Genomic DNA, 13,659 nt, shown 5'->3' on the forward strand with positions numbered 1-13,659 from the left:
GGGAGGCGCCCCCACTTTTTGATAGGGCTAGTGCTAGTCGTGGTAGAATTAGAGAGGGAGCCGAGTGGCAATTAGCAGCGTAATTAGCCCGCTAATCATGTGGTTAAGCTTTGTTTTTATCCATGCCCTGCTTTGCATTTCTTTGTTAGAGGTAAGCTTGGAAGGTTGCTCTTGTCCAATTTTGCTATACCAAATACTTAATGCATTCAATTCAAAAAAAAATATTAATGTCTTTCCAGATAGAATGTGTAGGATTTGGGAATTGATTAGGATTTTGGGAGGGGCTGAGTTGTTCTGATGTGGTTGGTCGGGTTTGATTTCAAATTAGGTTCAGTGGTTGGACTTTGGACAAGGAGCATATTTTTGCTGGGTTTTTTTATCTGTGTTTCTTCTTCTCCCAAAAGCAAACAGCAGGTTTTTGGGGAGGGATCTGGTGCCCCCTGCCCTACCTGCCATCGTGTGGTGCGGACCGGCCGTACCGTTAGTTAAAAACGGCACATGCACGCCTACGCCTCCGACCCTGTTCGAGTAATTCTTCTGCTTTCCTGTTGCTTTCACTCGGTTACTGTTGCTCGGTGCACTTGTTCTCAATGCTGGAATAGTGGAAATGTGTAGTGTAGAAGGAGCGAGCCCTGGTTTTAGCAAGTTGTGTGTTTAGTTTGTGCCGACTTGAGCTCGCTATTTAATTTTCCTGTGTTTGGCGTCATATTTAGTTATAATTGTATATGTGGATGCTCTGTTTGACATGGCTCTATTTGATTCGTAACGCCAAAATAGCGACTATATAATCTTTGTTTTCTATAGTGAAGAAAATGTTTCTTTTATGAGCTCTTGTCGGGGATGATAACGACAAAAAAAAAGAGTTTTGAAATAGGTTAATGTGCAAAGTTGACATGGTAAAGGTCACTCTTAGGCTATGTTTGACATATTTAGTAGCACCTTTCTTAAAACGGTTGATTCATGACACGTAAAATAACGACTATGTAATCTTCTTCTTCTTCTTTTTCTTCTTAAAAAAGAAATACATATGTTTTTATTAGGTATTGTTGCATTGGGTAAAGAAGAGGGGGCAGTGCGCAAAGTTGAACCAGAATACTAAATGAATAGGGCCCAAGCTTTGAAATCATTCCGTTAAGTCCTCGCCACACAATAATGCAGATGCAAAACGCATAGGTGAACCTAAAGAACTGGGCCCAACCTCTCCAATTATATAGTTTAGTTTGGTTCTGATTGGCATAGCCCTTTTGAGTTCCTGGATTGGTTTAAGGGTCCGTCACTGCAAGTTGCTCCTCCTCACCCTCAAGTGGGGGTGCTCCAGACCAAAATCGTGACGTTTATTAGCAACACTATTCGATTTCGCTACGGCTTGGGCCTTTTGTCGACGCTATATTTCCCACGCTAGGACATAGCATTTTAAAAAAATGCTAACCATGTGCCAGTATCCGATTTTTTTTAAAAAAAAAACTTTGCTACTGGGCAAAGGTACAACAGGAAAGAGTTACTAAAATCAGGAGAGAGAGAAAACTGCAAAGTTGAACCAAAATTATGTCTTCCATAAAGTCCCCCAAACAATAATGCAAATTGCATGGCGGTACCTAAAAACCCGGGCCCAGCCTCTCAAATCATCTAGCCTAACAAATGATTAAGCAAGTGTGTTTATTTTTGCTGATTCGCAATCACCTTTTGTTTTGCTGGATTATATGTAGCTTAACAAGGAGCTAGCGCTACAAGTTGGCCCTCTAATCCTCAACGTCATGGATTTTTTTTTAAAAAAATAAGGGCCGTTTGTAGCTTCAGGCTACACTTTAGCCCCTATCACATCAGATATTTGATACTAATTAGTAGTATTAAATATAGACTAATTACAAAAATAATTGCACAAGTGGAGGCTAATTCACGAGACGAATATATTAAGCCTAATTAGTTCATGATTTAACAATGTGGTGCTACAGTAACCATTTGCTAATGGTAGATTAATTAGCCTTAATAGATTTGTCTTGCGAATTAGCCCAAAGCTTCTGCAATTAGTTTTATAATTAGCTCATATTTAATCTTTCTAATTAACATTGAACATACGATGTGATAAGAGCTAAATTTTAAAACTTAGTATCCAAATAGCCCCTAAGAAACGTCGTGGATTGCCTTTGCCACTTGTATTCTACGGCTCGTCTCGTCCGGACGTGACGAGGAAAGCCGCCCTGCCCATTTGTGGTCTCGTTGGCTTGGCACCAAAGCGGGAAAGCGACCGTGTGGCAGCCAGAGCGAGGTTCACTCCACACTGCACACACTCTCTACTGGCCAGCGTTGCTTCTGACGGCGGCGATCCAGAGCCTGTGGGCTGTGGGTCCGCCCTGGGGGCGTTGCTTCTATATTTTGGGCTGGCAGCAGATGATGCCCGGATTGAACCACGGCGTGTCAGGTCACTAACTGGTTGTGGAAATCCGCGAGACCTGTCCTGCGATCCGCATCAACAAAAGTGGATGGTGCGTCAGGGTGTGTAATGTACCCAGTTCACGGTTGTTAGCTGTTGCTCGTCGAAGGTTAATTTTTTACGAATTACATGGACGCTCACATAGACACACTCATCCTACAAACATACGCACGCAACCCTACTCTTATAAATACATCCGAAAGTATGAGCATGCAAATCCTCGAGATTGACGAAGTCACCACTAGTATCCCGCTGTCGATGGTCACGTCGCCTACCGCGGATAGAATAGCACCGGTTGAATCTTGAAATAAATCTAGAAAAATGCGAGCACCAATCAAGAACTCAAATTTTGATGGTTAGGTTCCACCACAAGGAATTTTTGCGACAAACATTTTTGCAATACAGACCTTTGCGATTTAATGGTTACGTAAACATGCTTGAAATAGCTTAGCCGAAGCGATTGTAGTGTACTAGCGGAGTTGGGACAAGGCCGGTGCATCTTCTCGCTGGATTCGTCCGTGATTATTTATTTTTTTTAATTGGGAAAAGGAGAAGCTCTCGGTGCAGCACTAAGCACTTCTTGTACCTTTGTTCCGGGTGGCCTGCACGGAGAATAATTCGGGCGACGGCGATGATGGCGTCTTTGAAATCCTGGGCGTGTTGGTTGGAGTTCAAAGTGGAGCAACTCCGTATTATCAGTTTTTTAAATGATTTTTGTTTTTGGAATACGTGTGGGTAAGGAATCTAGGTGCAGGGTGGATGCTGGATGCCATGGCCCATGGCGTGTTTGTGTGCATGCATATCCAGAAAAAAAAAAAACCCTCTTCTCGCATATGGAACAATAAAGATTTGAAAACACTGAATCAATGCCTACTGCTGAAATGCCTGCACCGGCTACACCACCCAGGCGACTCTGCATGGGCCAAATGGGGGCAACATCGGTGGCTCTCACTGAGAGGAGGATCTGAATGCTCTACTGCCGGCCTACAGAGCCATTACAAGCTCGACGATTGGCAACGGTGAATCAACCGCCTTCTGGAAGGACCATTGGCTGCATCTCGGCCAACTGGAACACGTTTTCCCGGCCTTGTTCGGCCACGCTGTCGATGGAAACGCTTCTGTTACCAAGGTGCTAAGGTGCTAGGAGCTCCACTCAGGGAACAGTTTGCACCCCGCCTCTCCGGACGCGCAGCTGCTGAACTGACAGCGCTAAAAGAGGTGCTGGAAAGCATGAGCCTCAGTCCAGCTCCTGACCAGAGCCTCTGCCCACTAGCAGCACAGGATGGCATCTTGCACGCGGGGACCGGTGTATGCTCTAGCGCTGTCTACCCAAGGTGAACTGCAATGCCCCTTCTACAAACTCGTCTGGACAAACCACGCGCCGCCAAGGGTGCGTTTCTTTGGCTGACTGCTTGTACAACAGAAAATACAGTGCAAATCCAACTTCCTGATGAAGAACATTGTGGACTGCGCAACCTGTGACCTGTGCGCCTCAAGCACGGAAACCCCAGACCACCGGATCCTCCACTGCAGCTTCGTGCGCCCAGTTTTGGACCGCAATTGGAGTGGTAATCAAGGATGCTGATACTGTCGAACGCTTGTGGGAAGTGACGCGATCCGAGAACCTTCCTGCTGCCCACTACTCCACCTTCCTACTGCTTTGTGCCTGGCAAATCTAGAAACACCGACATGACGTTGTCTTCCGAGGTCAAGATCCATCTCTCCTACACCTGCTGCTAGCTTGCAAAGAAGAAGCACGCCTCTGGCGTTGCCGACTGCCGCGCGCTGATGTGCAGATCGCCGAAGCCTGGTGTCACTCCTTTTCCTTCAATGTGCAAATTCAGAGTGCGTGCAAACATTTGTAAAACTGCTGAAAACTCTTGTTTTTAATGAGCTTGCAACAGAGAAAAGTGCATGCATGCGGCATGCCCAACAAAAATAATTGGGAGATCATTTGGCAAATAAGGTCTCGTTGTGTTTGAATTGGACTATATCCATTTATGCTGAAGGCGCTAGTTCACCATATGGGAAGACGCATTTGTACCTGTGATGGATCATCTTCAAAATAAAGTCAGAGAAGTCCCGGTACATGCTATCCAACAACCAATCTGCTGTCACGCTAATCCCGACAGTCTTCAATCCAAAACAGACACACGGTTGACCCGGCGGCATCTCGGTTGGAGATCTCGAGCGTGTTGGTTGGTGTGGCGAGTTCAAATTTCAGGGACACACACGCGGTGCCTCTACTCGGATCCTCAAAAGATCCAAAGAGAATCCACGAGGCTCCAGCCTCCAGCGAATCCTACCGCTCGCTCACCGCCACACCCTCCGGCCACCACTCACCGACCGCCACGTGGGGCTCCGCGGCTCGTGCACGGTGCCCCCACTAGCTGTCGCCTGTCCACCGCGTACGGTCACGGGTGACGAACAGCACGCGAGGCGCTAACGGTAACCCGGAGCCAATGCCATGTGGGCCTCCGGTCGGGCACGTGGTGGGCCCGGGGAAGCCAGCGGCCGGTGGGTCCCGTCCTATTTTTTTTTCGAGGGAAGGAATGTCAACGGGAGATTTCGGGATGCGGTAAATGATGATCACGGCTGTCGGCGGCGAGTGGGTGGCTGGATCTTGCTGAGCCGGTGGGGGTAGTTGACCTTCTCTTTCTGGAGCTTCCAAAAAGTGACGGATCTTCATCTTTTGTTGTTCATCGGCCGTCGAGCCGTTGACATTCTACTGTAGCGTGTCAGTTCATTTTTCACGCCGTCTTTTTTTCGGGGGAATGAAAAATACGATAACACGAACCAAATTCATTTGAGACCATGGATCGCTACGGATATGATCTCGTGCCACCCGGAGTTCGATGCTAAATGGTGCCCGAAGATGCAGATACAGTTTTTGGAGCGCTGTAAAATCCAACACCTTATATAATGGTAATCTCAAGTGATAAAAAAGTAAATTATAATAATCTAGATTATATAATCCAACACCTTAGAAATGGAGATCTTATAAGCTAAGCCAACATAAGATGATCTTATGTTCTAGCTATCAACCAAACTACCCAACTTCGTAATATTTAGTCGTATCTGCTATTACAGTCCCCTTAATAATTTTTTCTCCGAACTCGATTAGTAACACATCAGTCTTTGTTAGCTTCTCAAAATAAAAATAAAGTCTACTTAATTTCAGATGAGTGGGACATGTGCCCTCCCCAGCTCCTCACTAGGTCTTTTCTTGAGTTCACCCTTATCAAGATTTATCAAAGATAAGGTGGCAGGCCACGCGGCACGTTGGGTATCATTATGCATGACATAGGATAAGAACAATAAATCTACATCGTTGTACTCATAGATGGCAAGATAATGGAACTCAAGCCGCCGATATTGTACAATAGTGTCTCTTTGTATTTTCTTTTGTACCTAACTATATTAATCTAACTATATGTTTTCATTTTCACATCATCCTTTTGTAGGAATAAAGTAAAATAATGTAAATTGAATTTATATTTTTGCGAAAACATAATACAGACGCCAGTGTTCACATAAGTGCACGTACATTTATCCCTACGAATATACATACACGATCTTATTTTATGAGAACCTCCGAGAGATTAAGCTAAAGTTGGTTCTTGTTAACCGGAGCCTGAAGATGGAGCCCCAATTGCACTAGAAATAAGACAAGACGCACAAAAATAAGTACCCAAGAAGGTAAAAAACAAAATAAAACATAGGAGAATAACTAAATCCTTTCTTACGGAGCTTTATGAGGGCACTAGCAATCACCTCAAGTAGAAGTAGTTCATGTGCAATGCTACGTTATATGAACACCACTCTAGAATCTATTGTTTCCAACCCACCGTATCGATTCGTAGCCCATGCAATTAATTAGTTTACTAATCTCTCTCATACTCTGTATCTGCCAATCATCTTCCTCCCCCTTAGTATGCAGATAATACTTTTTTGTCAGTATAAAATTTGTCAGATGCTGAGGCGTCGTTTCTTCATCTCTTTCTTCTCTGATTTATTATATACAAGTTCTAGGTGGCGCTATAACTAATACCATACTAGTGGCTGGGGCGCGCACTCATACGCCGTTGTCATTCTTCTCTCATTTATTATATACAAGTTCTAGGTGGCAATATAACTAATGTCATACTAGTGGTTGGAGCGCGCACTCGCATGACACCATCATTTGGTGAATGCACTTGATCATTGTGCGCGTCGTTAACACTGTGCATGGGAACCAAGAAATACAAAATTTAGTAGAGCCGTTCCGCCAGCTAAATAAACCATTCACACACGTGTTGTATAGCTGAGGTGTCTCTTCTGTATTCACGCAACTGTTCAATTGGTCTTTGTCTTGGATACCTGAAATCTTGGATCATGTCATAAAACCACACTATAATCTTAGTCCATGATGTTTGTCATTCTTGTTAGAAAGATATACATGGATAAACTTATCAATAGAAAGCCAACTGATAAGGTGGTGCAGGTATGCAAATTGCAAACCATAGGAAGTAATGTGACAAAAAAGCTCATTTGAAGCAATGCAATGGAGCATATGATAATTCAATCACTCAATTTAGCAAGATATGAGAAAAAGAAAGAAAGAAAAAGGTTGCCTAGTGTCAGAAATTTTCAGGTCTGCATAAACAGAGTGTGAAACTCGAGAACTTCTGGGATTACAATCACTCATGGTTTCAATCTATCTGTCTCAAGATTCAACTGACTCAACAATCTCCAGGCACGGTGGAAAGATCCCCACCACAAAAGAACACTATCTCATGGCCTTCACTCCATGGAAGATGATGTCTTTGCTCCGGCAGTTTGGCACAATTTCTCACCCCAAAAATGTAAGTTTTTTCTTTGGCTACTACGTCGGCAAAGACTGAGCTCTAATGCTCAAACACTACAATATGACACCTGATGGACAATGCCCTTTCTATGTATATGAGGAAGACTCCTCCCATCTCTCTATTAAATGTCAGCAAAGTTCAAGCTTTTGGTCCTTCATTGATTTTGACCTGACTTCCATTTCATCTACCGATAGTATTGAAGCTCTCTGGACTATTAATCCCCTGCAAGAACAAAACTCACGGATTAGAAGCACAATACTGATCTGCATCCATTGGAATATTTGGAAATGCAGGAATGCAAAAATCTTTAGACATGAGGACGAAGCCAATTTACAGATTTCTAGATGATGTTGAGATGATCTACTCCTCTGGTCAAATAGATGTAGCAACTTAGCTGGTAAGGATAAACTTCTTGTGTGGTCTAATTATTTCTCCAATTAAGCTAGCTTTCTTATTTGTAGTTTTCTCCTTACCCCGTCTATCTTCTGTTGTTGTTTCAGTCTGCGCTTGTAATTAGCAATCTATAAAGGGTTTTTCTTATAAAATAAAGTTCATAAAATACGTAGTTGCAAGCAGCAAGAAGTATGCCTTAATGAGCATTTTCTCATCAACAAAATTTCTATCAGAAAATTAGTTCTCCAAAATGATTTCAAGGAAAGTAAAGCATGCTTACTGAGCACTGGTATTGTCATCACACATATGAGACCTTTTAGTGGTGCTACATTATTTCTCCATCTTGGACTTTTTGGAAGGAAACTCCATACTTATGATGGAAAAATAAATATTGCATCTTTCGTATGGAGCTGCAATGTTCTAAATGTTATTGATATTTAGATCCAAGGTATCATAACATCATCCGTAGACAAAAAATACTGAACACTTTGGATGCAAAGGGATAAATGAATTAATAGTGGAAGAAATACAAAGGAAGATCAAATTATTTCACCTGAGCTATGACCATGTAGCTAGCGTTAACCATGTCCTTATCACCAATTCTCCACCATTGAAATGTGTTCCCCTCAAGTCTCTACCATGGCATTATCACTTTTCCTATTATCACAAAAATGCTCCATCATAGCGGAGCTACACGTCTACCTATTCTCAAATTTGTTTATGAGAAACATGAGAAAAATTCACAAACAATTCCAATGCTAATACAGTTGATGGAACATAACCAGGTCCTATTGCAGTTTGAAACTACAGTTAAAAATTGTGGTCACCCAATATTCACCTCTACCTGTGTCATGTGAAGGTGATCCGCATACTTAAAATATGGACCTCCTTATGCTTGATCTAGGAACCCCCATGTTCTCTAGTAAATATTGATGATAACAATTTAGTAAATCACCGGATATTTCTCATGGAGTATGGATAATCGGAATCCTTCCTAGTATCTTAACATTGTGCAGGTAAGAATTTTTAGTAGGACAGTCTCCGATGAATCTTCAATCAAATTTGCAAGAGCAAATAGAAAAAATGTCAAATTCCCATGAATCAAATAACCCAAATTCTATCAACAATTTTTTCTTTGAGATGTTTCTGCCGCGAAAGAGATTTTTTCTGAAGTTTTTTAGTGGTCAGAAACACCGTAATAAATTTTGTCACTATCTTTCTCATATTTTTCTGCGAGAACTAGTATTTATCTGAGTAATTGAGGAATCCATGCAAAAAGCTACACTTTGTATATCGACCCTAGCTGTGAAGGTGGTATATAAAGGAAAACTATGAGTCAGCTATGGCTAATCTAGGTCACAATATATGAAGAACGAAGTACAAACTTAATAGAACAGCACTATCAAGTATAATCATCCAGCACCTATTATTCAACTGATGTATTTTTCTATAAACAACTCAATTGCTCTGATGATGTTAATATTCATAGAATTGGAAAACCTATCCATATACAAATAAACGAAAAAAACAATTAGGGAGCTGATATGATAGGATCATCTTATATGGGTGATAAAAACCAGTAACGTATAATAAATTAACATCGGTACACATATGGTTGTTGGAAAAGGAAAAGGAAATGTATATATCATAAGCACATCCAATCCAAGGCACTGCAGTTTCGACAATGTTTTGCAGCGATTAGGATGGGCATGTAGTGTTAAAAATAATATAAGTAGCCGCTTTGCTAAATTACAGACTAACCTTTTATAACCATTCTCCTCGAGTGCACTACAGCTAGGAATAAACATATCAACACTGACTGCAAGATGGTTTATATACATGAAGATAAGAGTCGTTATGCTTAATTCAAAACATCATACATAAGAACAACAAAATTATAAATTTAGTAAAACAGCCCACTCACATACTTGTTGCACAACTGATGTCTCTCTTCACACAACTTCAGTTTAGATGGTGGTATGGATACCTATCAAGGAACCATCTGACAATCTTTTGTTCTGAACCTTGTGGTTGCTGTTAGAAAGAAGTAATACATGGGTAAGTTTGTTAGCAGAAATGTATGGATTCTAGTTATCTCAACCACCTTCAACAACAACATTTTAGATTTGGCTTTCCCAGCATCAAAGCATATTTTCCATCTTTAAATCGGAATTGTACCCTTATGATAGCAAAAGTGTTTAGTTTTGAGTAATACTATTATGAATGTTCGTGTATGCCTAGAGCTTGGCTTTATTAAATCGCTTTAAGTGAATTTTTAAAGATCATTTCCATGCCTTCGCTGATTTGCTAGGTGTGATTTCCATCCAGCAATGCTAGCAGATTGGCAGATCCATTTATTTGCTTGCAGTCACCTACACCTGCATGGCACCTATATATGAATTGTTTTTATATATGTCTCTATTTTTTTAACTGCTAAGAAAGAGCAAGAAACACAGCTATGTTCAGTAGGGAAAAAAGTCAGCAATTATTAGGTCACCCGTTGCTATCTAAACTGAATATGGTATACACCGGACTCTCTCTCAACCTTTTCCAATGTTTTAAAATACATGAAAAGAGCAACTGCATGATACATACAAAGATAGGTACTTTGTTTGTCCACATTAGAACTTACTGGTGACATCCTAAAAATTATGGTGGTATGATCAGAGGTAACTCAAAGTCCAACCAAAATAAGTTATCAAGCAGCTGCAGACTCTTTTTGATTTAGCAATGCAAATATTTTTCTAGACATAGGCTAAAAGTAAATCAAAATATACCCTACTGAATAGGTGGTGATAAAAGATGCCGCTTACAGACACTAACAAATAATATGGGTCAAATATTATTAATATTTAGATCCGAGGTATCATGATTTCATTCCATACCGAACCAAAAGCCGTTTGTTTAATCATCATAGCTCTTTGCTAAAGGCAAAATTGTTGAACATCTTAGATGTGGGAGATATATAAACCAATAGGAAGGGAGGAGCGGCAGCCGGTAGGGTCGAGGGAGGGAGGGGGCGGCGGCCGGCGCGGGGTAGTGGGACTGTGGGAGAAGGAAGGGCCAGGAGGAGGGGCCAGGAGGTTAGCTTCAGGAGGCTTCCAACAAAAGGAAGCACTGAAGCAGAACCTACACCAGCTAAAGCCTCCCTTGGCCATTCCCGATGAATCAAACGCGTCCACGTGCCCTTGGAGATTGGATAGCGCGTGGCGATGGGGACAACATGGCTAGGCCCTCCTTGGCGCCTCCACTTCAACCTTGATGGATTCTAATACAACATCCTACTTGGAGGGTTTGGAACCAAATTGGAACTAGAGAACAACTACCCATTGAGGTGTTACCGTGTTACCAAATTCGAAATGCATATCTACAGTGATAAAAAAATTCTAAAAAAGATATGAATGGATAGCTCATGTTATCTTCTATCGTCATACAAAATTTGAGATGCAATGGAAACTTGTACAAGATACAACAAAAAAAGTGAAATCTGCACATGAACAGTAGCGAAGCGGGTTACAGGTCCGTGAAGAATAGTATTTAGAAACATGTATTTAGAGTTTGGTTACATGGTAACTATCGTACAAACATCTATGGGACTGACCATCAAGGTGTGTCTGACATGGAGACTATAGCACAGGATACGGTGTCAGTATTCACCTTCGAGTTCCTGATCTCGACGAGCCCCACCAACCAATCTACTATCTTAGAGATATCACTTGATAGGTTGCCGGGTCTGAATACCGACAGTAACAGGCTAATGGGAGGTAACACACGAGTTATTCTCGTTGGAACCAACCAGGAACAATCCTAATTTTAGGGATGTGAACACGTGGCATGGTCTCTCAATCTATCTACATCTCTTTATTTCTTTTTAGGATCTCTTCACTCTTTTTTTTTTGCGAATAAGGATTCTCTCTTTACTCTTTAAAGTGGAAACCAGGCGCGCACGATTTGAGGCCCACTTTCATGCCTAGTTTGGGAACGGAGCTAATCTAGGGAGGTACACCCCAGAGGGAAATTTTTACGGGAAATCTTTTCCCGTCAATTTTCTGGGTGGTAAACCCTGTCCTTTGCTGCTGTTTGGTAGTAAAGGGAGATATATCTCGGAGATCATAGAAATAAATAATAATCTGTTAGCACAGCGAAGCTTTGTGGCCGCAAAGCGGCGTCCCCAGGGCCCATGCGGCGATGCAAGTGGCCTCGCAACACCGCTCTTGGAGCACAAACGGCGGCGCTGGTGGCCGTGCGACGGAGCCCCTCGGGCAGCCATAGCGGCGCCCCTCATTGGATTTGGAGGACGCGAAGCGGCACCAAGAATCAAGCTGTCGACACGCTTGTCGACACGCTAGCCGCGGGGCCACCTACTTGGGGTCGAGCAGTGCAAGCTTGGTGAGCTTCTCAGCGGGCCCTGCGTGGTGGCCTCGTCCATGGAGCCGCTCATCGTGCCCTGCGGCCATGGCGCAAGCGAGCTGGAGGTCGCGACCCCGCGCGGCAAGGGCCTCATCGGCCGCACCTCAGTCCCACTGCCGCGGCTAGCCGCCCCGTGCTGGGACCTTGTCGGCCCTATCGCGCCCTCGCTGCTGCGGCAAGGCACGCCCCCGGACCTCGCGCCGTGCCAGGTTGCTGCAGCCGCGCCCAGCTCCAGTCCCCTCGTCGGCCGCCCCATGCTGTCGAGTTGAGCGAGATGGGGAGGTAGGGACTCGGGGCAACGCTCGAACGGAGGGTGGTGGTGCCTAGTCGCAGCCTCGTAGGTGGGCTGCGGCGCTGGGTGGAGACGATGCGTCGAAGATGGGTACCTGAGCGGGGAGATAGCAGGGCGGAGCTTGGACGCGGAGCGGAGAAGGGCTCGTGGACGGGAAGGGGGAGTGGCGGTGCTTGGACAGGAGATGTGGAGCGGCCTCGTGTCGCTCGCGATTCACGAAGTTGGACGAGGAAGCCGTGCCTAGACCCTCGAGACGGGGAAGAGCCGTCCTAGGAAAACACGAGGGTCGGGTCGTCCTTCTCCGTAGCATGGGCTTCCAAAAAGGTGGAGAAATTTGATCCGTGCTCAGCTTTCCACGCAGTGATCCTGCTAGGGGAAAACGGGAGGATCCCAGTGGGGATTGGTGCTCCCAAATTAGGCCTCAAAGTTACCATACGACCAGCCAAAGGCCCAAATTGCACGAGACAGCAGGCCGTGGAATCAGCTAATCGGGCCCGCCCTCGCCACACGCGAGCCCGTAGTTGGCGTGTCCTTCAGAAAAAAAAGAAGGCAAAGGCAGCAAAGAGGTGACACGCCCCGCACACGATTCCTTGCGCGTCCTTCTTCCTCCTCCTGCCCCCACACGTCATTCCTCCTCCACTCCCTCCCCTCTCCACTCCCGCCGCCTGTCTCGCTTCCACTCCCTCCCACTTCCAGGCGGACCTCCCCTCCCCTCCCCTCCCGGCTCCCGCGATGGCCGACGCGTACTGGAGGTACGCGGCCGCCGACCCGCGGCAGCAGCAGCAGCAGCCCCCCTCCGCCGCGGCAGGCGCGGGGGCGCACCCGGGCATGGGCGGCGCCCCGCAGATGGCCGCCGCCGGGGGCCAGCAGCCCATGAAGCGCCCCCGCCCCACCGACTTCTCAGGTTCGCCCGCCCGCCCGCCCGCCCGCCTCTGCCCCCGCACGCCCAGCCCCGCGATCTGATCCGCGCGTCGTCGGCCGCGTCACCTGCTGGCCGCCTGCCCCGCTCGATCTGTTCGTAGCGGAGGTGGGCGCCGGCCGTTTAGGGCTCTAGGGAGGTTCCGTGCTCGCTGCCGCGGCTTGCGTGCATTGCGCGGTAGTGTTTGCTTCCGCCCGTGCTGGAGCCGAGAGATCGCGCGAGCTCCAGTGTTTCCGCTCGAGCTGCTTCGGTTGTGACGATGTTGCGCACTGATGCTGATGCGGTGAATTTGGTGACGTCCGTGCTGGCTTTCTGCCGGAAGCCCGGAAGCAGGTGGATTCGTTGAATTCGTTTAGCTTTAAGCGAC

General features: G+C 45.2%; 1 protein-coding gene across 3 annotated transcripts in view; it reads left to right on the top strand.

The window, feature by feature from the left end:
* The first annotated feature begins 12,991 nt into the window (after positions 1-12,991).
* The window catches only part of LOC101779462 (nuclear speckle RNA-binding protein A), a 13,854-nt gene continuing 13,186 nt past the window's right edge, over positions 12,992-13,659 (top strand). For 2 of the 3 annotated variants that reach the window (XR_001393191.2, XM_012845625.3), the window contains exon 1: positions 12,992-13,277. Coding sequence is in view for 2 of the 3 variants with exons in the window: in XM_012845625.3 (XP_012701079.1) it covers positions 13,106-13,277 (172 nt within the window). In the remaining variant the exon portion in view is untranslated. The remainder of the gene's footprint in view (positions 13,278-13,659) is intronic. The other variant, XM_004964343.4, reaches the window with a different exon arrangement.

This window comes from Setaria italica, chromosome IV, assembly GCF_000263155.2.
Source record: "Setaria italica strain Yugu1 chromosome IV, Setaria_italica_v2.0, whole genome shotgun sequence".
Taxonomy (NCBI): domain Eukaryota; kingdom Viridiplantae; phylum Streptophyta; class Magnoliopsida; order Poales; family Poaceae; genus Setaria; species Setaria italica.